Genomic DNA, 24591 nt, shown 5'->3' with positions numbered 1-24591 from the left:
TGGGAAAGTAACACACAAGTCCTTTTATCTACTGTAGGCACAGAAGACAAGGAAGCCTTCCTGGGGAGAGAACTAGACTTTCCTTTACCAACAAAACAACTTACTAAGTGAAAATCACTTCTTAGCTACAACCAGCCTCCAATTGTTCCCCTGGTCTCACCCCTATCAATTCACTTCATTTTGTGAGAAATTACACTTACTCCCATTGCGGCTACCACTGCCTATACACAGACACTCTCAATATAAACACCTCTATCCCTCTAAAATACAGCCATTTGGAAACTTCTTCCTCAAACTTCAAAGTAAGTTTTAAGATCCTCAGTACCTTCCAAAACATTGCTTTCCAATCCCGTTTGGATTACTGTGTCTGTAACTTTAATCTCCCTGGCAACCTAGATACCATGTACTTAGCAAATAGCAATCTGCCAGGCATTATTATTCCAGGTGCTTGGAATATCCCAGGGAGAAAAGATCCATCTTCACAAAGGTTACATTCTAACAGGAAAAAAAAGTGTACAATCCATAATAAATGCTATGAACAAAAACAAGTGAAGCAGAGGTACGTATAAGATGGAGATGAGGAGTGAGCACAACAGGTTATCAAGGCAGGCTTCACTGAAAACACTGGATTATAAAAAAAAATTTTTAATGTTTATTTTTCAAAGAGAGACTGTGAGCTGGGGAAGGCAGAGAGAGAGAGAGAGAGAGACAGAGAGGCAAAGAACCCGAAGAAGGCTCCAGGTTCTGAGCTGTCAGCACAGAACCCAACATGGGGCTCTAAATCACAAACCATGAGATCATGACCTGAGCGAAGGTCGGACTCTTAACCAACTGAGCCACCCAGGTGCCCTGGAAACATTTTGACTATAGTCTTGAAGGCTAAGTTGTCACTCCAAAGGGAAAGAACTTCCAGGGGGAAAGACAACTTGAAAGTTTTAAGGCAGTGGTACTGAGAAACAGGAAGGTCAGTTCAGCCAGTGTATCAGGTTAAGAGGAAGTTGAACTTGAAAAAAGGATTCTGATTACTGCTGAAAAGATGAGAGGAGCAAAGCTCACCAGTTAAGACTATTATACTAACCTCCCCAAAAATGTACAGGGCTTTTTATTCTCTACATTATAAAAAATTTCAAACTTTATGTAAGTAAACACAATGAATCCCCATTGTTCAGTTTTGACAAGTATCAATTTATAGGCATTCTGTTTCACTTCGAATCTCATCCAATGCTCTCCCCAACCCCACTTTAAGTATTTCAAAGCAAACTACAGTTTAACATTTCACTTACATTTCTTAACAACTTAGCACCAAACTAAAGATTAACTTAAAATAAAAAATCCAGTTGGCTCATTTAAAATCAAGATCTTGGGGCGCCTGGGTGGCGCAGTCGGTTAAGCGTCCGACTTCAGCCAGGTCACGATCTCGCGGTCCGTGAGTTCGAGCCCCGCGTCAGGCTCTGGTCTGAGGGCTCGGAGCCTGGAGCCTGTTTCCGATTCTGTGTCTCCCTCTCTCTCTGCCCCTCCCCCGTTCATGCTGTCTCTCTCTGTCCCAAAAATAAAAACGTTGAAAAAAAAAATTTTTTTAAATAAATAAATAAATAAATAAAATCAAGATCTCAGGGCTCCTGGGTGGCTTAGTTGTTGCGCGGTCAACTTCAGCTCAGGTCATGATTTCACAGCTAGAGTTGGAGCTCCGAATCGGGCTCTGTGCTGACAGCTCAGAGCCTGGAGCCTGCTTCGGATTCTGTGCCTCCCTCTCTCTGTCCCTCCCCCACTCCCATTCTCTCAAAAATAAAATAAAATCAAGATCTCAGTACAGCGCCGAGATGGCTCAGTCGGTTGAGTGTCTGACTTCGGCTCACGTCATGTCGTCACACTTTTGAATTCAAGCTGTGTCGGGCTGTGGACAGCTCAGAGGCCACAGCCTGCTTAGAATTCTATGTCTCCCCTCTGCGCCTCCCCTGCTCGCGCTCTCAAAAATAAGCAAAACATTTAATAAAATAAAGATCTCAGTAAGACCCATACATTCCAAATGGTTACCTTTTCTTAACGTCTCTTTAAACATTTTAAGTAATCTGTATACCCAGCATGAGGCTCAAAATCACAACCCCAAGATCAAGAGTTGCATGTTCTACCAACTCAGCCAGGTGCCCCTCTTAAAGTCCTTGAACATACCTTACTTTGAAGGCAGAGTCTACACTTTTCTGATGGATTTAACGTGTAGTTGGGAAGAGGAATCAAAGTTGAATGCTGTTATTTTGCCTGAGAAATCAAAAGGTTGGAGTTTCTATCAAATGAAATGGGGAAGACAGCAGGAAGAGGCTGGGGGCAACCCTGCTAAATTAGTCTAATATGGTAACATATTTAAAGCATGACATAACAGTAATTAGATTATGGATGGGTTATCAGTTTCTAAAAACCTCAAGGACTAACATATGGGAGTAAATGGGTGAGGTAGGACAGAGAGTTAAGAGTGAGGATCTTGGACACAACCACCATATTTATCATGAACACAAAGTAACCTCACTAAGGCGTATCACTGTTCCATTCTTCAGCTGCTTTTTCACATGAAGTTACTGGTATAAATGACTCAAGCACATTTACCTCACAATATTCAAATTTATGCCTCTGCAAAATTAGATACCTTCAGGACCCCTCCCCACCCCACCCCCCCCCGGAAAGTTCTACATCCAATGATGAACAAATGGTGTTGCCTGTTACTGGTACCGTTTTTCTTCCCTGAAATATCCTCACTAATCCTTCAAAAAACCAAATTCAAGCCAATTCTCCCATTAAATATTACTAGAAAAAAACCCCATCCTATTCCTTGTTATTGTTCTTAGCACACTACAATTACTTCTGGATGGTTTAATTGCCAAATAGTAGAAAAGGATTGTCGGTTTAAGAAAAAGCCCAAATAGGGGTGGACAGGGGGGCTCAGTTGGTTAAGTGCCTGACTTCTGCTCAGGTCATGATCTCACAGCTCTGGAGTTCGAGCCCCATGTCAAGTTCTGTGCTGACAGCTCAGAGCCTGGAGCCTGCTTCAGATTCTGTGCCTCTGTCTCTCTGCCCCTCCCCCTGCTCACGCACTGTCTCTCTCAAAAATAAAAAATAAACATTAAAAAAAATTAAGAAGGAAAAAAAGAAAAAGCCCCAAATCAGTACAGTTTTATTGCATCTTTAAAGTATCACAAGTAAGTCTGAAAAATCATCCGGCCTCTTGCTGTTTCTGTAGCTGGACAACTGTAAAAAGAAATGAAAAAAATCTGTCGATTACCATCAATACCTTTGCCCAAACAAGTTCTACTCTAAATAATCCGAAACATTTAAAATTATGATTTACTAGTTCATAGTAAAAATGTATGTCAAAATTCTTATTCTGCCAAATTCACGGTGTTCCGGTAAACTTGTGTTGTCATTACAACTCCAGTTTCAGATTCTAGTAAATTAAGACCTCTAAACTAAAGCAGTAAGGAAACTTATAAACATAAGAACCTACCGTAGGTTTTATTCATCAGCCTGCTGAACAGTTCCTTTTTCAGAAACATAGATACCGTCCAAAAATTTCCTGATATCCTTGTTTTTAACTGTTGTGGCTTGCTGAATCAAAGCAGCTATTAACAGTAAGAAAGATAAAGACAATTACACCACCAGCCAGCCAGACCCATCGTAAAAAAGTATTTTATCATATACTATACTTAAACCTATGTATCTTTGAGACAGCTTTTTATTCAACTTCTGCAAATGAAAAAGCTCACCAACTGAACAGAATTATCATGTATTAAACTAGAAGATTTAAACCAAATTCTGTAGGCATAATTAGGCATAGTAAAACATACAAACCTGAGTTTGATACAAGTTCAATGTCATTTCCTTCAAGAATTAACTCATCTTTCTGGGCTTGAGATACGGAACAAGCAACACCTGAAAAAGAAGGCGTTCACATAGTGTCAACATGATATGAAATCTTTACAATATTTACTTTCAAAATATTTACAGTAGCAACTTATTCCATTTAAAATTCCAAACTTCCAAATCACACTTGAGATTCTGATTTATAGGACCTGACTTTTACCGAGGCAAAATCTGGTTTGTGTTCCTGCTTGAATGAACCTGTTCCAGAGTAGTTAGATTTTCAGTGATTCGGTCAAGGAGTAGAAGACGGTATGCACCTAGTGCAATTTAGCTGTGCAAAGCTGTGTTATCAAGTCTTAATTCTACTGTATATATTTGATATCGCCAAATTTATTTTTTACTTAACAGTTCCCATTAAATGTGTTGACCATGTAATGTTTTTGTAGACCCATTAAACTGGTATTTAGAATCCCTTCTTCCCACCCCAATGAAATCAAGAAGCATCAAGAAAGCACTAATTTTAAAATTTTCTAACATTGGGGTGGCACCTGGCTGGCTCAGTCAGTAAAGTATGTTACTCTTGATCTCGGGGCTGCGGGTTCCAGCCCCATGTTTGGTGTAGTTACTTAAAACTAAAATCTTTAATGTAAAAAAAAAAAAAAAAAATTTATTTAAATGCTTTTATGTTTACCATGTATCAAGCCAAAACTATTCCACATGTATTTCAATTTTAACTCATTTAACCATGAGATGGTTCCAATTTTACAGATGAGTAAAATGAGCTGCACAGAGGCAGGTAATTCGCCCAAGGTTGACAAACTTAAACCTAGGCAGTGTATGCTATTAACCACTATTCAAACATTTTTTATTTTTAAAGATTTCAGTTTGCAAAGACTGAACACAGCTACACATCCTGAAACTACTCTAATGCGTAAGCCTTTAGGAATCACAATCAATAGGAGTATGGTATCAAGCCTTAACTAACACCAAGAGTTATCACAAGCATAATCAAAATGGACAATTCTGAAATAAATCTGTATTTATAGCCAACCCCAAACACCAGTCTTCACAAGTAAAACAAAACATTTCTGAACCATATCTAAAAGTATGCACATACCTGGCCTCATCCGAACCCTGCGAATGTATTTCTCACCCAAGAAATTTCGGATTTCAACAAGAGAGCCATTCTCCTGAATAACAACGTTGATGGGGAAGTGGGCATACACAGACCTCATCTTGTAACGGAAGCCCTGTTAGAACAAACTATTAGCAAAGCTGAGCAATTTGAAAGACAAGAAATTCAGTTTTTAAATTTTGTAGGATGCTTACATTACACTAGAATGTAAAAATGCAACAATCCTCCCATAACACTCATTTTCAAGATTTTGTAACAAGTCACCTGTACCAAAGCCTTACAAACTGTATACATCAACATGTTTTCTCTCTTCAATGGACTGTAAAGCTCTTTAAGGAAGCATGTATTTACTGCTTCCTATACCCACAGTAAACAATGCCAGCTTCTTATTTTTTACTTATTTTTTTAATGTTTTTATTTATTTTTGAAGGAGAGAAACAGAGCATGAGCGGGGGGAGGAGCAGAGAGAGGGAGACCCAGAATCCGAAGCAATCTGAGCTGTCAGCACAGAGCCCAACGCGGGGCTCTAACTCATGGAACCGCAACATCATGACCTGAGCCAAAGTTGGATGCTTAATCAACTGAGCCACCCAGGCCCCCCAACAATGCCAGCTTTTTAAAATGAGAACCCCAAAGTCCTTCCTTCATCTTTGGCACTAGATTTTTACTGAGTTACTAAAGTATGCCAGATGACAACAAGGATTAAGACAGGCTCTCAAAGAACTTAGCCTGGTACCAAGAGGAAATATGTGAAACATGACCCAATAAGGGGTGTGATGGAGTTGAAGGACAGGATGCCATTTAAAAAGGCTGAGTTTTAATGCAGAGAAAAGCATTTCAGCAAAGACATGAAATTTATCTTAAAGGCTGAGAGAGGGAGTTAGAGAATAGTGACATCAAACACACTTGTAGGAAGCTCAGAAATTAGATCCATCCACCTTTTTTCTATCCCTTCAAGGGATCCTGGTGGTAAGAGGCATACCAAGAAATCAAAGCCTACCTTACAGGATACATTCCCTACAAAAAAACCACAACCCTGAAGGTTTGACTTTTGTTTGTGTGGGGGAAAAAAACCACCATCAACCTACTTTAAGACCATCTGGTCTTCACCCACATTTATCACTTAATCTTAGGGGCGCCTGGGTGGCGCAGTCGGTTAAGCGTCCGACTTCAGCCAGGTCACGATCTCGCGGTCCGTGAGTTCGAGCCCCGCGTCGGGCTCTGGGCTGATGGCTCGGAGCCTGGAGCCTGTTTCCGATTCTGTGTCTCCCTCTCTCTCTGCCCCTCCCCCGTTCATGCTCTGTCTCTGTCTGTCCCAAAAATAAAAAATAAAAAACATTAAAAAAAAAAAAAAAAAAATTTTATCACTTAATCTTAAAGACCTGCAGAAGCCTATTAAAAACTGCCAAGATGGGGCACCTGGGTGGCTCAGGCATTGAGCCTCTAACTCTTGATTCTGGCTCATGCCATGATCTCACACTTCGTGGGATCGAGCCTCTGTGCTGACTGCATGAGGCCTGCTTTGGATTCTCTTTCCCCTCCCTACTAACAGCACACTTGCTCTCTCAAAAGAAGTAATTTTTTTTTTTTCCAAAATCACCTTTCCCAAGTACCGCAATAAATTACATAATAGATGCTCTGCAGCATTTATGCTGCATGCATAAAGTACAGCTGAGAAACTTCCCCTTCCAAAACAAAGCAGTCTGATCAATCTACTTACCAATGTAACACCCTTGATCATGTTCTGTACATGACTACAGATAGTACGGACAGTAGCCAGTTCTTTTCTATTTCCCCACCATTTGTCAACACGGAGCTGTAACAGAACAAAAACTTTAGAAGATTCTTTCCAGTAGTAAGTCGGCTTGAAGAAAATCCATTTATTCACGAGACTCTAGTATTAGCCCTAATTAAAGCACCCACACAGAAAGCCCTCAATAATTTAACTTTTTTACCACTACGTATCACAAAAATACTAATTTTCAATTTGCATCATACTTCATTCCTAGAAAGCTAAAATACCAGGCTCACAAGAGCTGCCTGGTTCCTAAAATTTCTACAAAATAATCACAAGGAAAATAAACCTAACTTGTAACAGTATTAAAACCTCGACGCTCGTGATAACTATGATAGTAGGTACTAGTATTGAGTTTTATAATCAGAATTTCCTTTCCCAACTTCACTAACGCAGTAACACTGCAACTAGCTACACTTGTGGACACCAAATTTTAAGCTATAACATTGAACCTGCATTCCGTAACTTACAGCAACCAAATTCGGTACTATTACATCACTGCCTTCCAAACAAGCAATTGATGTGCAAAAAAAAAAAAAAAAAAAGCCTCACCCTCTTCTTTTTCTTTCCAAGAAGACTGAGTTCTACATTGATGTGATTGAAGTCCCTTCGCAGGGTTCCTCTGGGTCCCTTCACAATAACGGTACGTCCCTTGAGAGTGATGTCGACTAAGAAGAAAACAGGTTTGTGAGTCCCCCGAAGAAGATACAAGGCAGGCAATAAAAGACGTTAAAAAAATACAAACATCAGGTCTCATACCATTTTCCGGAATGTCGACAGTTTGATTGCTGAGAATGGTCTTCATTCTGAAACACAAACACCTGGGGTTATGAGGCCGGTTCAGGCCTGTTTGTGATCAAACTACCCAGCGCGGAGCTCCACTCCTACCTGAGACTGGCAAGCTGAACCCCCGGAGAGGACACAGGAGGACCAACCAGGAGAGCAGCCCAATGCTGCGGCCTGGCCAGGAAAGAGCAGCTCCCAAACGGATATTACAAGCACAGGGGGCGAATTCCCGCTCAGAGCAACCCAAGGAGCCCTATTAAGGCGGCGCCATCCCGGCAAGGCTGAGTGGGGGGGGTAGGCCTCTGAGTCCAGTACAGGGCTCGAATCCCAGCGCCACCAGATCCATATGGCGCTCGTCGCGCGGGTAAACAACCAGCATAGAGGCTCCGAGCGCCAGATTCGGGCCCCTGGCTTTCCCAGAGCCGATGGCTTCAGATTCCCCAAACCCACAAAACTCGGATACATCCTCACCTCGCAGTAGATGCGGCAAAGAGAGAGCGTCTTTCGTCATCACGTTCTTGTAGCCCGTAAGGGCTCTGCGTATGGCGTCATGAGAGCGCGACGCTATCAGGCTAAAGCAGCCAATCGCGGAGCAGGTCAAGTCCCCCGGGTCAGTGGTAGCTCAGATTTTGTGTCATAAACCGAGCGACGGTTTGTCGATCTGTCTTTCCCGGGAATTAGTGATCCTTCGACTCTGCTAGAAAAAAAAAAGAGAGGGATGTCTCTTCGCTGCTGGGGCGCCGCCTGCACCCTGGGGCCCCGGGTGAGCGGCAGGGCGAGCAGGATGCGACCCTGGGGTGGAGGGGCTCCCATCTCTTCAGAGCGCCCAATTATAAGGCCCGCACTTACTGAGCGTTTACTTTTAGCCGGGCGCTGTGCTATCATTTTTCCTGTAGTATTCCATTTAATTCTCCCGACACACCGTCAGGTTGAGTCTCTGGTACTGGTTTGTTTGTAGGTCTCTCTCGCAGGCGCTGAGGGCTTTCTTTCTGCTTAGCACAGTGATCTGTAACCCTGTATTGGTTGGAGCATTATAGGAGCACTGCGATGAGCACCCCCAAATTCCTACTTTGTGTTGGGCTCTTGTTAGTAGACACCAGGTCTGGGTGATGAGAACACAAGCCTATGCTCTAACTTTAGCAGGGGAGTGGTCGTGGAGTGAAGTAGCAATCTCACAGCACTCCAACAGCACTCATTTTAAATTGTTGAAGGTTGCATGTACTCGTGAATTTAGTGTTTGGGCTATCTTGCACACGTTCGTGTTCAGATCTAGAAGTAAGTGTTTTGTTGTTGTTGTTGTTTTAATTTTTTTTTCAATTTTGGGACAGAGAGAGAGACAGAGCATGAACGGGGGAGGGGCAGAGACAGAGAGAGGGAGACACAGAATCGGGAAACAGGCTCCAGGCTCCGAGCCATCAGCCCAGAGCCTGACGCAGGGCTCGAACTCACGGACCGCGAGATCGTGACCTGGCTGAAGTCGGACGCTTAACCGACTGCGCCACCCAGGCGCCCCTGTTGTTGTTGTTTTTTATGGTCAGCAAATGTATATTGAGTGACTACCGTGAATTAAAACGTTAGGTTCGGTTTCTCGCCTTTCAGTTCTCTGAAACCAACTAAACATTATCTCTGCATTTTAACACCAATGCTTATCCAAAGCCCAAATAAGAGAGACTTCTTGCAAATTTCCTTTTAAACGTCTTTAACTCAACTCAGGAGTAGAAAATTCAAAGCTATGGCATCTCCAGTTATTGCAGTTTAAACTTTTGAAAGAGAATTTTAGCACTTAGGTGGGCTACTTGAAATAGTGACATATGTTAGCCAGTTCCAAAAGTTTCCAAATCTATTGTACATCTAGTAGTAAGTGGTTAGCTCTCATTGTCTTTCAGGTTTCATCTGTTCTCCTTGAGGCTTCTTTAATCCTAGATTTTAAGATCCTATATAGCGCCTGTAAATTGTTTGACTAATTTCTGTATCAGTTGTCTGGCTTTACCCCTTCTTTTAGGTATTGAAATAGGTTAAAACTAAATTATTTCAAACCCCACCAAGTACGTGTGATAATGAACTCTTTCTTTAGGTATTTGGAAGATACAGTCCAATCAGAGCAGTAAGTTCCTTGCCAGAGGAAAAAAAGGAATTCTTACAGAATGGACCAGACCTTCAAGATTTTGTAACTGGTGATCTTGCAGACAAGAGCAAGTGGGATGAGTATAAAGGAAACTTAAAACGCCAGAAAGGAGAAAGGTAATTGAAATTCTGAGATAAATTCCTTCATTGTGCATTATTTTCAGATATGACCAATCCTTAGATATAATTTTAATGACACTTGGTATATTTAACTAAAAATCATTAGAAAGAAGTGATAACAGACCTGGAACAGGTAAATAAGTGAAATTGTTGGAATCCTTTTCTTTGTGTCCTTTGACAGTTTTTCTTCTGTTCTTCTAGGACTTAGCCATCTTAAACCACCATCTCCCATTTTGTATTCAGCATCAAATTTCTTCAGACAACAAACATTATCACCTTGCTACTAGTCGGTTTGACCTTGATAAATTTTTCATTGTTACTGGGTGTTGACCTAACTTGTTGCTTCTCCTATTCAACATACATATGACCTGTGAATACCTTGCTTTAATTTAAAATAATGGTAAGGGAATTTTGTACAGAGTGCAGATTGTTTTGGGACATACCTTACACAACATCTTCTAGTTCACAAGTGGTTATAAGTCTAAGGGAACCTCAGGATATGTAGTCTTCACTCCAAATTTTAGACTTTTTTCCATTTAATAACGATCATAAATTTGGAATGTAGAGCAGAAAGTACACTTGTGGGATCTCTCCTTACTCTGAACAAATACTGAATTTTTGTCAGTGTTATTCAGTGAGGAATGAGATGTTCAACAACTTCCTCATTTTTTATTAGGACGATTTGCCTTTGCAAAAGGTAGACATGAGCATAGTGCTCTGTTAGACAGTTATGAGTGTTTTCTGAAGCAGTTTGAGCAAGTCTAAATTTGATTCTATGTTCTTACTCTTCTGGCAGAAATTATAAGAATTAACCCAAGATTGTGGGGGGGAGAAAAAAAAACCTCTTCACCAAGAATTGTAATAAAGCAAAGTTAACTTCAAAGCTGTGTGATTATTTGGGAACATATTTGTTAACGGATAGTTATGTTTGGCTTTCCTCAGGTTAAGACTACCTCCATGGCTAAAGACTGAGATTCCCATGGGGAAAAATTACAATAAGTTGAAAAATACATTGCGGAATTTGAATCTTCATACAGTAAGTTTCAGTGTTAAATGTCCCTCTTAAGTAAAAGTCATAATGTTTCTACATATGTGTAACTTAAAAATATGGAGCACCTGGGTGGTTCAGTCATTTAAGCATCCAACTTGGCTCAGGTCATGATCTCATGGTTTATGAGTTCGAGTCCTGCATCAGGCTCTGTGCCGACAGGTTGGAGCCTGGAGGTTGCCTTGAATTCTGTGTGTGTGTGTCTCTCTCTCTGCCCGTCCCTCATGCTCTGTCTCTCTCTCTCAAAAATAAATAGGGGCGCCTGGGTGGCTCAGTTGGCTAAGCGACCAACTTCGGCTCAGGTCATGACCTCACGATTTGTGAGTTGCAGCCCTGCATCAGGCTCTGTGCTGACTTCTTGGAGCCTGGAGCCTGCTTCAGATTCTTGTGTCTCCCTCTCTGACCATTCTCTACTCTCTTTCTCTCTCTCTCTCTTTCTCGTTCTCTCTCAAAAATAAATAAAAACATTAAATACATACATACATACATATATAACACAAACAGCAAAGAAAGTGAATAAAGATGTTTAGGGATGCATCATGATCGGTAATGGAAATACATATAAAAATCATTTTCCCTGCTTGGGGCGCCTGGGTGGCTCAGTTGGTTGAGCGTCTGACTTCAGCTCAGGTCATGATCTCACACTTCGTGGGTTTGAGCCCTATGTCAGGCTCTGTGCTGACAGATCACAGTCTGGAGCCTGCTTCGGATCCTGTGTCTCTCTTTCTGCCTCTCCCCTGGTCATGCTCCTCCTTCTCTCAAGAATAAATAAACATTAAAAATTTTTCAAAAAACATAGCTTATAAAAATCATTTTCCCTGCAAAAGAGACAAAAAGTAATTGTATTTCTTAATTTCTCATTAATAGTACAAAAAAGATTTTTTTTCCTTCAACCTAGGAAATTAGGTGTTTTTTTTTGTTTTATATTACCAATTAAGTACATGCTTACTAGACAGAGTATAATATTAAATATGAGATGTCATATATGCAATTCCAAATGTTAACTATACCACTTTAATTTTTTAGCATATATCCAACCAGACCTTTTCTTTGCACATATAAAATGTATACATTTATATCGTTTTTAATTTAAAAACGGGATCCTTATATATATATATATGTATATACACACACACACATATATACACGTATATATGTATGTATACACGTACACATACAGTTTGTGAGTTTAACAGCATTTTTGAATAGTGAATTTCTTCATAAATACATTGAAAAGAACAGACCGTTTAAAATGCTTGATCACTAATTTGTTCAATTGGTTAATATTTTCAGTTGATTGTATTCCATTCCCTTTTACTCACAGGTGTGTGAGGAAGCTCGCTGTCCCAACATTGGAGAGTGTTGGGGAGGTGGAGAATATGCCACAGCCACAGCCACAATCATGGTAAGAACACCTCAGACTATAAAGTTTTTGTCTGGAAACCGAAAGGAATATTTTATCTTTCTCCTAAAAATGTGCATGATGAATCTCTGACCAGATTTTGTGTTACATGTGAATTTATGAAAAATATGAGGAAAAAAAACCTGACAGAATAATCTAGGCTGATATGCTCTCACCCTTCGCTGAATAAATCTATTATTGATTTTTCCATGTATGTAATAGCTAATCATATGGTGCTTTGAAATATCTCTTCTGTTAACTTTTGGAAATGTTATTCATGATTGCTTAACTTTTCCTCCCCTAAACAATAATAAGCATGTATTTTTGTCTCCCATGTCCCTTCAGTTGCCTGGGGGTACAACTGCTCTTGACTGGGCTAAATTGGACTGCAGGCAATACATTGAGGTCTCAGGGTTCAGGTCCGCTCCACAGAGCTTTATTCTCTTTAGACCAGCAGCTCTCTAAGACATATTCTTTTTTTTTTTTTCAACGTTTTTTTATTTATTTTTGGAACAGAGAGAGACAGAGCATGAACGGGGGAGGGGCAGAGAGAGAGGGAGACACAGAATCGGAAACAGGCTCCAGGCTCCGAGCCATCAGCCCAGAGCCTGACGCGGGGCTCGAACTCACGGACCGCGAGATCGTGACCTGGCTGAAGTCGGACGCTTAACCGACTGCGCCACCCAGGCGCCCCATCTAAGACATATTCTTATCATGAAGCATGGAAGAGCACCAGAGGGCAAGCCAACCATCCATGCCCATTTGAGGCTTCTGCTTGGTCATGCCTGCTATTATTCTCTTGGCCAAAGTAAGTCACACATAGCCAAGCAGACAGCAATGGAGGCAGAGACATAAGACCCCTGCCCAGTTGGAGGCCCTGCAGGTTACATCGCAAAGGGTAAAATATATAATCTTAATATGGTAGAGTAAGAATTGGTATTAACTGTGTAACCTACCATATTTATCCAGAGGGGTTTGGAGGTTGAGATGCTAGGGTTAAATCTAAATTGTGTGCAACTGGAAGTTCATACTTACTGGGAATGTCTAAGTTGGACCGGCAGGAGGCTATTTATGTGAGGAACCAAGGCTTATGAAATAAAGTTGACCATGGAGGTTATTCAGGTTACAGTTCTTGAAGGAAGGAGTGATTTTGAACACTCCATTATGGAAATCTCTTGTTTCATCCCTTGCCTGGCTCCTTTCCCCACTGACTCATGACTGGTTTCCGGAAAGAGGTCAGTGTTTCAATAAATCCGTTTGAGACGTTGGGACCACAGCTATGAGTCCCCTGTGAGAAAATTAAACATAAAGAGAAGAGGATCTTTCTCTTCCAAATCTCAATCCATTACTGTGCAGCTTTGAAACTCCAGTGGCCCCAAAACATCCACAATGGCTGTGCTTGGCATGTCAGAACATGGTAGTGACCTGTAGCAGCAGGAGCAGTGTCCTGAACAGTAGCAGTACCCACAGGAAGCAGATTGTTAACTTTATGTGTTTTCTCTTTCATCTATTTAACAAGAAGGAGCTATGCCTTCCATTTAATTCCCACAGAGACCTGCATGTTGATATGTTAATTGAATGTTTTATTCCCTTTAAATAATTTTTATTAATATTAAATAAGTACAGGGGCATCTGGGTGGCTCAGTCATTTAACTGTCCCGACTTCAGCTCAGGTCATGATCTCACGGTCCGTGAGTTTGAGCCCCATGTCGAGCTCTCTGCTGTTGCTGAGAGCTCAGAGCCTGCTTTGGATCCTCTGTCTCCCTCTCTCTCTGCCCCTCCCCCACTCATGCTCTCTTGTGCCCTGTCTCTCAAAAAGTTTAAATAGGTACAAAAGAATCTTTATAGACTATATGTAAGTCACAAAGAATAACAATAGACAGCCTGATACCTCTAGTTTAAGAGTAGAGCATTAGCATTATCTTTGAACCCTACTGTACATCCTTTCCTGCTCCTGTCACCTTTTTAACTTTAATGCTATTTTTAATTCTGAGCTTATTCCCTTTTCTTTCCAGTTTTACTACATGTATTTGTATTCCTTAACTGTATTTTGTTTACGTATTCCTTAACTGTATTTTGTTTACTTTGAATGTTTCAAATTTCCTATAAGCACTATTAAACTGTATTCATTTTTTGTAACTTGCTTTATTCTCTCAACATATGTTCTTCAGGGTCATCCTTCTATTTGATTTAAATTGTATCATCTCTGTTCTAGTTGATGGGTGATACGTGTACAAGAGGTTGCAGATTCTGTTCTGTTAAGACTGCAAGAAATCCAGGTCCGCTTGATGCCAATGAGCCCTACAATACTGCAAAGGCAATTGCAGAGTGGGGTCTGGATTATGTTGTCCTGACGTCTGTGGATCGAGATGGTTAGTGTGTCATCATTGGCTCTTCCAGAAATTGGCTCTTACTAAGTTGTGACATCATCTTGAGCAGTGGACTCTTTTGTTTCTAGATATGCCTGATGGAGGAGCTGAGCATTTTGCAAAGACTGTATCATACTTAAAGGAAAGGTACTTGTTTTTGCATTTGCTTGTGTAAACTTAATTTTTTTTAAGTTTATTAATTTGAGACAAAGAGAACGTGCATGTGTACATGCACAGGTGAGGGGCAGAGAGCAAGGGAGAGAGAGAATCCCAAGCAGGCTCCTCACAGTCAGTGCAGAGTCTGATGCAGGGCTTGAACCCATGAATCGTGAGGTCATGACCTGAGCCAAAGTCAAGAGTCGGACGCTTAACTGACTGAGCTACCCAGCCACCCCAAACTTTGAGTAATTCTTTTTAACTTTCTTTTTTTTTTAAGATTATTTATTTATTTATTTGGAGGGGGGCGGAGAGACAGAGAGAGAGAGAATGAGAATCGGTGGGGGAGGGGCAGAGAAAGAGGGGGACAGAGAATCCGAATTGGGCTTTGCACTGACAGCAGAGAGCCCAATGTTGGCTCAGGCTCACGAACCATGAGATCACGACCTGAGCTGAAGTCAGACACTTAACTGACCAAGCCACCCAGATGCTCCTTGAGTAATTTTTTTTTTAAATTTATTTTTATTTAAAAAAATTTTTTTGAAGTTTTTATTTATCTTTGAGAGACAGAGACAGAGCACAAGTGGGGGAGGGGCAGAGAGAGAGAGGGAGACACAGAATCTGAAACAGGCTCCAGGCTCTGAGCTGACAGCACAGATCCTGACACGGGGCTTAAACCCATGAACCACGAGATCATGACCTGAGCTGAAGTCAGACACTTAACTGACTGAGCCACCCAGGCGCCCCGAGTAATTTTTTTAAAAAGCATAAAACTGCAGTCTTCCCAACACTAATTTTGAATAAATCATCATCTAGAAGTATATGGATGAGATAAACTCCAACGTTGTTAAAATGCAAGCATACAGATTTTATCCATGTTTATATGCCCTGGGAAATTTACCCATAATCTACATTTTTATTAATATTTTAATCCCATCTATTTAAAAAGAATTAAAAAAGGAGTTATGTTGGGGCACCTGGGTGTTTGTTTCATTTGGTCTGATGCTTGATTTTGGCTCAGGTCATGATCTCGTGGTTTGTAGGATCAAGCCCCATATCCATGCTGACAGCACCGAGCCTGCTTGGCATTCTCTCTCCCTCTCTCTCTGCCCTTCCCCGCTCATACTTCCTGTCTCTCTCCCAAAATAAATAAATAAATAAAGGTAAAAAAAAAAAAAAAAAACCTTAAAAAAAAGGAGTTATGCTTACTTCCTACAGCTTAGTGCGAGTTGAGTACCTAGCATTTAGTAAATGTTTCTTCAGTGATTTCCCCTGTGTTTTCTGGGTTTTTTTAATAGTTTACTTTAAAAAATTCTGTTTGCAACCCACTAAATTGATTTCACAAACTACTAATGGGTCTCAACTTTACAATTAAAAATAAAAACAGGGGCGCCTGGGGTGCCTGGGTGGCGCAGTCGGTTAAGCGTCCGACTTCAGCCAGGTCACGATCTCTTGGTCTGTGAGTTCGAGCCCCGCGTCAGGCTCTGGGCTGATGGCTTGGAGCCTGGAGCCTGTTTCCGATTCTGTGTCTCCCTCTCTCTCTGCCCCTCCCCCGTTCATGCTCTGTCTCTCTCTGTCCCAAAAATAAAAAAAATAAATAAATAAAAAAAAAGGGGCGCCTGGGTGGCTCAGTCGGTTAAGCGGCCGACTTCGGCTCAGGTCACGATCTCACAGTATGTGAGTTCGAGCCCTGCGTCGGGCTCTGTGCTGATTGCTCAGAGCCTGGAGCCTGTTTCAGATTCTGTGTCTCCCTCTCTCTGACCCTCCCCTGTTCATGCTTTGTCTCTCTCTGTCTCAAAAATAAATAAGCGTAAAAAAAATAAAAATAAAAATAAAAACAGTAAGTTATAGGCTGTGTTCTTTCAACATCACTTATATGCATGAGAGGGCCTTTCCACATCTGTTCTCTCAGGAAATAGCTCCAGAAACTGCCACTGGGTTTGTGAAAAAATTTATCAGCTGTCCTAGTCATTTCTACTGCTGTCAAAGGGAACAGCACTATGACCTAGTTCATATTTTAATGCTTGAATGCATAGATAGAGTCAGAATATAAATAGGAGATTAACGTTTAACTTGTATTTCATTTAAGCAAAGCTCATGCATGACTCAGCAATTCAGAAAATAGTTTTTAAAACTCACAGCACTTGTGAAATATTTGCCTAGAGGAAGAGAGGATGGCACTATCTGATGAATTTTTAAAGAAATCAAAATTAAAGCAATCAAATAATATTTGCATTCATGTAAGAAATGTCCCAATTTACTTTCCAAAAAATAAAAAGATATTATATATTTAATGTTTTAGTATTTATATTTTAATTCCTTTAAGCAACTTTATTTTCTTAATACCTGCTCAATAAAGTATGTCTGTTAATCTCAAAATTTATTCTGAACATTTTCCTGCAGTTGTGTTTTAACCACTATGTACATAATATTTGATGTTCAGGGTGTTTTTTCCTATAACAGTTTATTTATGAACATTTGTATATTCATGCTTTCCTTGGCAAGATTCTAAAGATTACACTGTTGAATGAAACTGATCCTGAATGAGTACTGGTAATTTCTGTTTTAAGCAATAGATGTCAGTTTTTTCCCTCAGTTTGATACTTACTTTTTTTTTCCCTATAGGAATCCAAAAATTCTTGTGGAATGTCTCACCCCTGATTTCCGAGGAGATCTTAAAGCAATAGAAAAAGTTGCTTTGTCGGGATTAGATGTGTATGCTCATAACGTAGAGACAGTTCCAGAATTGCAGAGGTGATTACATGTACAGAGTAATGTTGGCAAATTTAGGGGCCAGAATCTGCTATATTTTCTCTTTTTTCAGGAGAGAACTTTGTATTGGACTTTTACGAAGTGAGCTCTTTCTTTTCTTAACAAAAGCAACATATATCTATCACAGGAAAAAGAAAATATAGCCAACAAAAACAGCATAAACATCACCCATATTATTTCTACCCAGTAATATTGATTACTATAACCTATACATATGGGCATATATTTATATGCATGTATGTATGTTTTGGTGCACGCACACATAATGGTCATCTTTTTGATTTAAAATAGTATCATATTGGGGTGCCTGGGTGGCTCAGTCGGTTAAGCTTCCGACTTCAGCTCAGGTCATGATCTCGCAGTTTGTGGGGTCGAGCCCCGCGTCAGGCTCTGTGCTGACAGCTCAGAGCCTGGAGCCTGCTTCGGATTCTGTGTCTCCCTCTCTCTGCCCCTTCCTTCCTCATGCTCTGTCTCCCTCTGTCTCTCAAAAATGAATAAATGTTAAAAAAAAAAATTTTTTTTAATAGTATCATATTGCCAGTGCCGATTTTTTTTCAAAAAATAGTTTTCAAAAAGAAAAAAATTATATAAAAGCAAATTACTTTGTAATTCTAAAAAAAAAAAAGACTTTAAAATACTTTTGGCACTAATATATGCAATAAATGATACAAAAGAAATACTCAGATGTATTATTCAGAAGTAGTTTAAATCTCTTTTAAAAAGTGGGTACTGTGCTCGCTTCGGCAGCACATATACTAAAAAAAAAAAGTGGGTACTATTCTTTCTACTAATGTTAGCAGATAGAAGTATTTACAGATTGTTATCCCACATTAACGACCATATTCATATTTCAGAATGATGAAAATTATTTTAACCTTCAGGCAAGATTAATATGTTTATTTAATTTTAGTAAAGTATTTGGCAGTGATCTTATTAGCTTCTACACATCACATGTATCAAAGAACTTGAAAAAAGTATGGTGGACAACCAGCATTTCCACTACAGCATAAATAAATATTAGGGAGCATAACTTAAATTCACTGGAGAAATACTTTCAAAAGTAATTATGTTTGGTATTGTCAGTTTTGTGGTTATTTTTAAATCCACAAATTGGTTTCCTTTCTTCCCTGTGTATTGGTCCCTGATGAAAAATAATGACTACAGCAAGTCAGTTACACACAAAAAAAGTGCATTAGAATTCAAGTGAATGCTGGATTAACATCAGCAACTCTCTGTCCTTTTGGCCTTGTCGCCATTTAAAGCATGGTTTGGCTGCTGTTGAAGTCTAGCACACAGCCTGTTCCAACCCTGTCATTTCTCATGATACCACCACAAGTGGGTGCCAGTTTCCCTGGTTTCACTTAAGAAACATTATCCTTGCCAGTGAAAATTCCAGAATCATGCCTTTTTACCTAAGAGATGTCAATGTCGTGTACTCACCAGCAGAGGGCAGCTTGGGCTTTAGAAAAGAAACGAACTTAAAAGTTTTCAGACCTGAAATGTGGGTTCAGGTTAAATAGCTTTTCCTTTGTTCACTTCAGAGATTTTCTTACTCCCACTCATTTCCCCTCTCTCTTGACTTACCCTCCCTTGCGGTCACTCATTTTCAGCTTCAAATTCTGGTTTCTCAATGAGTAATTCCTAAACTGAATTATTACATTCTAGTTTTCTCTGCCACAGGTTTGAAAGGCCTTAAAAGTAGATAGAACTAGAGGGCCTGATGAAACCTGATACTCATTACAAAAGTAACAGCGAGATATTTGTGCACAAATGGTAGTATGGAACCATATGATTTAACGTAATGTTCAGAATGTACTTTTCTGGTCTTTTAGATAGCTTGCATAACTATGTACTTAGTTGAGCTTGTGGTTATTCTTGCTAACAACAGCCCTGCTGTTTTCAAGGAAAGTTCGTGATCCCCGGGCCAATTTCAACCAGTCTCTGCGCGTACTGCAACATGCCAAGGAGGTTCGGCCTGATGTGATTTCTAAAACCTCCATAATGTTGGGTTTAGGCGAAAATGATGAGCAAGTATACTCAACAATGAAAGGTAAAGAAGTTGGAAAATGAAAACTCTTTTTCATTTAATTTGAGTAATAGCAGGAACCCTCTTTTGAAGGCCCTCTTATGCCTCCTCCGTAGTCTCAGTGAAAGTGCCAGTAAGAACAAAGTACAGGATATGATTATAAACAGCAGCATGAAAAGGAAAGGAAGTATGTTTCTTAGAACCTTATGGAATGATATGCAGAAAGCTCAGGATATGAAATTTATATCCCATTTTATTCCCTACTCTTTCATCAAGTAAAAATATGATTTTATCCACTTTCTTGTTTAATCATTGAATAGTTTTTAAGAGCCAGACAGCTACTAGGAGCTCTGACAGGCAGTGACAATTCAAAGATGAATAAGATGAAGCCAGGTCTTTGAGGAAGAGCTTGTTGGTAACATTGTCACATAACATCATGTGCTTTGGACTCTGCTGATTCTTAGTTTTATTAGCCCATTTGCTTTGTGATTCTTGGGCTTTATAAATTGTAAGAAAAAAAAAACCCTCTTATTTACATGAGGATCCTTTGCCTACTTGCAGTTATGTATCGATTCTAAAGGTAACAAATCCAAATAGTAATTAAAAGCTTCTCTTTGGGGCACCTGGGTGGTTCAGTTGGTTAAGCATCACTTCGGCTCAGGTCATGATCTCACGTTCGTGGGTTCAAGCCCCGCCTTGGGCTCTGTGCTGACAGCAAGCTCAAAGCCTGGAGCCTGCTCCGGATTCTGTGTCTCCCTCTCTCTCTTCCCCTCCCTCCCTCTCTTTCTCAAAAATAAACATTAAAAAAAATTTTTTTAGAAAAAAATTTTTTAAAAACTTCTCTTTACTAGAGTAAAACTATAGTTTTACTAGAAAGATTTCAATATGTAAGTGGTTAAATCACATCCCCTAGAGCACATCTTGCACATTTGGTAAAACTTAATACAGTGCATCTGGTCTGTAATATGTGACTTCAGGACTTTCATATACTGTTCCCTTCATCTCTTCTGTCTAACAGACTCCTGCTCAAAACACCCTTCACCCATATTTTAGCATTTATTCAGTGGTATTCGAGTTATTTGTCCTTTCTGTTAGCCCCTCATGATTGTCTTAATCATTTCTGTGTTTTCAGTCCTTTCATATTCCGTGGCACTTTTGAATGGATAGATCTAGTCTTACTCCCAACATCAGGATTATAGGCCAGCATAAAGTTCACACCGTTCCAAAGTCAAATTATGCTCAGGGAAATTATGCTTACATCTACAGTTTTAGCACCATAAAAACATCTGCTAATGGGGCACCTGGCTGGCTCAGTCGGTGGAGCATGGTTATGAGTTTGAGCCCTACGTGGGGCCCAAAAAAATCTTGGGGCACCTGGCTGGCTCAGTAGAGCATGTGACTCGATGTTGGGGTTGTAAGTTCGATTCCCATTTTGAGCATAGAAACTATTTAAAAATAAGATATATATATTTTTTAATTTTTAAAAGGGCCTGGCTGGTTCAGGGTTGTGAGTTTGAGCTCGCATTGGGTGTAAAGGTTACTAGAAAAATAAACTAAATAAATAATAAAATTTTTTAGAAAAATGAGTCTTTTTAAAAAATCTGCTAATGTAACGTGTGCCCTTTTTCTGTAGCACTTCGTGAAGCAGATGTGGACTGTTTGACTTTAGGACAATATATGCAGCCAACAAAGCGCCACCTGAAGGTATCATTATCTTGAATTGCCAGATGTTCGCTGGTAATTTGAATTAAATCTTTGCTGTCCATAGGTACAGTTAAGAAGCTGCTAGCTTTTTAGTGTAATGTTCCATGTATATTTCCAAGTCCCAGTTTCCATGTTATTGTCTGCATAAAGCCAGCAGATACACTGGCACTTTTTTGCTGCCCTCAAATTGTACAACTTAAATGAATGTACAGAAAAAGAATTTAGTTGTTGGGAAATTGCATTCATCCACACTTGGGATTTGTTTTTAGAGTTACATGAGAGCCAGAGGAGAAATAAGAAGGAAAAGTCAGTCTTCCTCTTTCTGCATTGGACATTCATTCATTCAAGAAAGTTTTATCAGGTAGTGACTGTGTGCCAGACGCAGTGCTAAGCAGAAGATACAAGACAAGTAAGGCAGTCTGGTCCTCAAGAATCTTCTAGGGGTGATTAATTCTTGCTTATACCTGTTAGGGAAGGAGTAATACAGATACAGAATCTCTATAGATAATCTCATTTTTTTTAGCCTTCGGAATAGTTAATGTAATACAGAGTTGATGTTTCCCCTCCTCTCTAATGAAGTCCTGATAGAATGGCCAAGGAACCAGTAGACAGGTAGTCTGTGAGGAAGGTGAGGAGGAAAGCCTCTGGGCAACTGGATACATTTGAAGTGAAAGCCATCCTGAATGCGTGGGCATAGATTTTCTATAGAATCAAAATGATTTAGGGAAATTCTAATCTATTAGAATTAATGCTTTCAATGTAGGTTGAAGAATACATTACTCCTGAAAAGTTCAAATACTGGGAAAAAGTAGGAAATGAACTTGGATTTCATTATACTGCAAGTGGCCCTCTGGTGCGTTCTTCATATAAAGCAGGTAAGTTACACCACAGGGGATGTTTTTATTTAGACCATAACTTTCATGTTAAAATTATAATAGCTGTGGTTATCTTTTGTAGGAAAAATCATTTTTTTCTGGAACGTCCTTGGGAACTTTGCTCCATAGCGGTCCTATTAAGGAAAATTTTCTCTTAAGCTTGGTTTTTTCCTTAAGTAAAGAATCCCCTGCCCCTTTATGACATGGCTAATGCGAATGAAAGCAGAAGTAATCGGCTTACTCTTTGTGTGGATTTCAATAGTAGCTTATTCAGAAATGACAGATACCAGTCAAGTACATAACATGGTTTTCTGAAAAATGTATATTCATTTGACAGTGATGCCAGCCGCATCTCCAAACTCCTAATTTCAGATCAATTTAAATCCTAAAAAGTGTCTGTTTGACTGCATTGCTGCTCATCGCATTATATCTTTGTGTTTTTCCTCCCAGAGGCAGCAGAAAAAAAATTTGTGAGATTATTTTCCATGTAGAAATCTTCAGTGTGTTTACTAGCTACAGTACAGTTCTTCGTCTTTGTAATGCAGCTCTTATTTTGATCAGCAGCTTGAGCCGACTTACAAAAATAAATGCCGTTTCTAAGAGATGAAAAGTCTATGAGAACGTATCTGAAGCCCGAATTTAATCCAAAAAATGTTTATAAAGTTTTCCCGTCAGTTGGACTTAACAATTACACTTTCTTGAAGAATAAACAGTTATTTTTTGGATAGGTCTAAACTACACTATTACTGTAAATGATCTTTTAGATGGTTGTGCTGACAGGCTGAAATATGTAAAGGATAGAACTAACATCAGCTTCTAGAATAGTTAAAGTAAAATTATTTGAGAGAAGTTTTTATTTTATTTTTTAAGGAAAATTTCTGGCATTAGTGAATTGTGAACTTTTTAATGCTTTTAAAGTGATCAGTAAAAGTTTGAATTCTGCTGTGTAGAGCATCAGACTCAGATGATGGGCTTGGGTCTGATAATGTTGGTTCTCCTCCTGCCACATTTAGGTAAGGTATGGAGGAGCGTGGATAACTCTCCATTACATGGCTGGGTTACGAACCTTGGGATTCCTGGTGATTGTGTACAGATATGGTCACTGCAGTTGTATATTGAGATGACAAAGCGAAGTTCATCAGGCTCCTCATAAAATCAGGCCTGCAGTGCTGGGCTCTGACAATAAAAACTGAGCTGCGCTATAACAGTCATAGACTAAGTGGAACCCTAATGACCTGAAAAGGGAATGTGCCCCCTCTAAGCAGCTAACTTAATGCACAGGCACAACTGAGGGGGTGGAGAGAAAGCCTATTATAAATGAAGAGCTCTTGCTTCCCTGGAGGGACATAAGCTAAATGGATTCCATCAGATAAGTCTGCTCAACTGCATGGAGATCCATTTTAGAAACATCAGATCCAGGCTAATAATGTAGCAGAATTGCTCTCTGAAATGAATTGTGCCAACAGCAATACTTTGTCAGTGATGAGGAATAGATCGTGCACGTAAAGTGGAATAGATGTTCTAAAGCAGACCCATAGGTACAGTAGGGTCACCCTTTATAATAGTAGGGTACTAGAATAATAGAGACTAGTGCTAAAAAAATTTTTGTAAGCATTGGGGGTAGAGTTTACTTAAAAACTCTACAGAAAAAAAAAAATGGTAAAGGTGATGGGACACCTGCCTGGCTCAGTTGATAGAACATGTGACTCTTGATCTTGGGGTCGTGAGTTCAAGCCCCCACGTTGGGTATAGAGCTTACATTAATTAATTAATTAATTAATTAAAGAATAAAAGGAAAACACTGAAGTGTAATTTTGAAATTTAATATTAATGTATTTTCATTTTCCCATTTTCATTTTCATGTAGGTGAATTTTTCCTGAAAAATCTAGTGGCTAAAAGAAAAAAGCCCTCTAAAACATAACAAGACCTTCAAGACCACAGGAATTTTTAATACCTGATTCCATTTGGTAATAGAAGTGGTACCAGAATGCCTGGACTTCAGTGGACATACCTCAGTCTCTTTGTCTTAAGAAACATGTCAATAGCTGTGCATATTTAATTAATTCACTTGTCTTTTTGCATGTCTTGTCCTATTAAACAATCGCTTGCTGTGATGTAATCATGAAACATCTTTTAAGGGTTACTATTACCAGTATAATTAAAAAATACATTAAAAACTTCTGGAAAAGGGGTGCCTGGGTAGTTCAGTCGGTTGAGCATCCAACTTCAGCTCAGGTGATGATCTTGCAGTTCATGAGTTTGAGCCCCACGTCAGGCTCTGTGCTGTCAGCCCAGAGCCTGCTTCAGATCCTGTCCCTCTCTCTCTCTGCCCCTCCACCATTCGTGCTTGCTCACTCTCTCACTCTCTTTCTAAAAAATAAATAAAATGCTAAAAAAAACTTTCAGAGAAGCTTTTAAGCCTGTTCCCT

At 39.7% G+C, this 24591-nt stretch overlaps 2 protein-coding genes across 5 annotated transcripts; one reads left to right on the top strand and one right to left on the bottom strand.

The window, feature by feature from the left end:
* Window positions 1–2847: 2847 nt before the first annotated feature.
* Window positions 2848–7805, bottom strand: RPL9 (ribosomal protein L9). 2 transcript variants are annotated; one of them, XM_058722814.1, is made up of 8 exons: window positions 7668–7805; window positions 7539–7585; window positions 7332–7447; window positions 6705–6800; window positions 4967–5099; window positions 3838–3918; window positions 3494–3608; window positions 2848–3260 (listed from the first exon to the last, which is right to left on the bottom strand). In XM_058722814.1, exons 2-7 carry the CDS (start codon window positions 7582–7584, stop codon window positions 3502–3504), a joined length of 579 nt encoding a protein of 192 aa, XP_058578797.1. In that variant the 5' UTR covers window position 7585; window positions 7668–7805; the 3' UTR covers window positions 2848–3260; window positions 3494–3501. The 2 variants fall into 2 exon arrangements, with proteins under 2 accessions (XP_058578797.1, XP_058578796.1); XM_058722813.1 differs by having other exon boundaries at window positions 2848–3237.
* A 231-nt stretch (window positions 7806–8036) lies between these two features.
* Window positions 8037–24281, top strand: LIAS (lipoic acid synthetase). Of its 3 annotated transcripts, none has more exons than XM_058722809.1 (11): window positions 8037–8175; window positions 9640–9806; window positions 10752–10845; window positions 12182–12262; window positions 14475–14631; window positions 14718–14775; window positions 17410–17538; window positions 19461–19606; window positions 21216–21286; window positions 22050–22161; window positions 24028–24281. In XM_058722809.1, the coding sequence occupies exons 1-11, from the start codon at window positions 8047–8049 to the stop codon at window positions 24081–24083; spliced, it is 1200 nt and encodes a 399-aa protein (XP_058578792.1). In that variant the 5' UTR covers window positions 8037–8046; the 3' UTR covers window positions 24084–24281. The 3 variants fall into 3 exon arrangements, with proteins under 3 accessions (XP_058578792.1, XP_058578794.1, XP_058578793.1); XM_058722810.1 differs by lacking the exon at window positions 8037–8175 and adding an exon at window positions 8191–8328; XM_058722811.1 differs by lacking the exons at window positions 8037–8175; window positions 10752–10845; window positions 14475–14631; window positions 14718–14775 and adding an exon at window positions 8190–8328.
* Window positions 24282–24591: the final 310 nt, after the last annotated feature.

Source organism: Neofelis nebulosa, chromosome 3, assembly GCF_028018385.1.
Source record: "Neofelis nebulosa isolate mNeoNeb1 chromosome 3, mNeoNeb1.pri, whole genome shotgun sequence".
Classification (NCBI taxonomy): Eukaryota; Metazoa; Chordata; class Mammalia; order Carnivora; family Felidae; genus Neofelis; species Neofelis nebulosa.
Note: the sequence above shows the minus strand (reverse complement) of the source record. Positions and strands in the feature narration are given on the sequence as shown.

Excerpts from the sequence above, each read along its gene's own strand:
- RPL9 (XM_058722814.1), bottom strand. The coding sequence starts at position 7,584 with ATGAAGACCATTCTCAGCAATCAAACTGTCGACATTCCGGAAAATG. Across the intron at positions 3,919-4,966 it reads CAGGGTTCGGATGAGGCCAG|GTGTTGCTTGTTCCGTATCT; the intron begins GTATGTGCATAC and ends CTTCTTTTTCAG. Across the intron at positions 3,609-3,837 it reads TGAACTTGTATCAAACTCAG|CTGCTTTGATTCAGCAAGCC; the intron begins GTTTGTATGTTT and ends TACTGTTAATAG.
- LIAS (XM_058722809.1), top strand. The coding sequence starts at position 8,047 with ATGCGGCAAAGAGAGAGCGTCTTTCGTCATCACGTTCTTGTAGCCCGT. Across the intron at positions 17,539-19,460 it reads ACAGTTCCAGAATTGCAGAG|GAAAGTTCGTGATCCCCGGG; the intron begins GTGATTACATGT and ends GCTGTTTTCAAG. Across the intron at positions 22,162-24,027 it reads GCGTTCTTCATATAAAGCAG|GTGAATTTTTCCTGAAAAAT; the intron begins GTAAGTTACACC and ends ATTTTCATGTAG.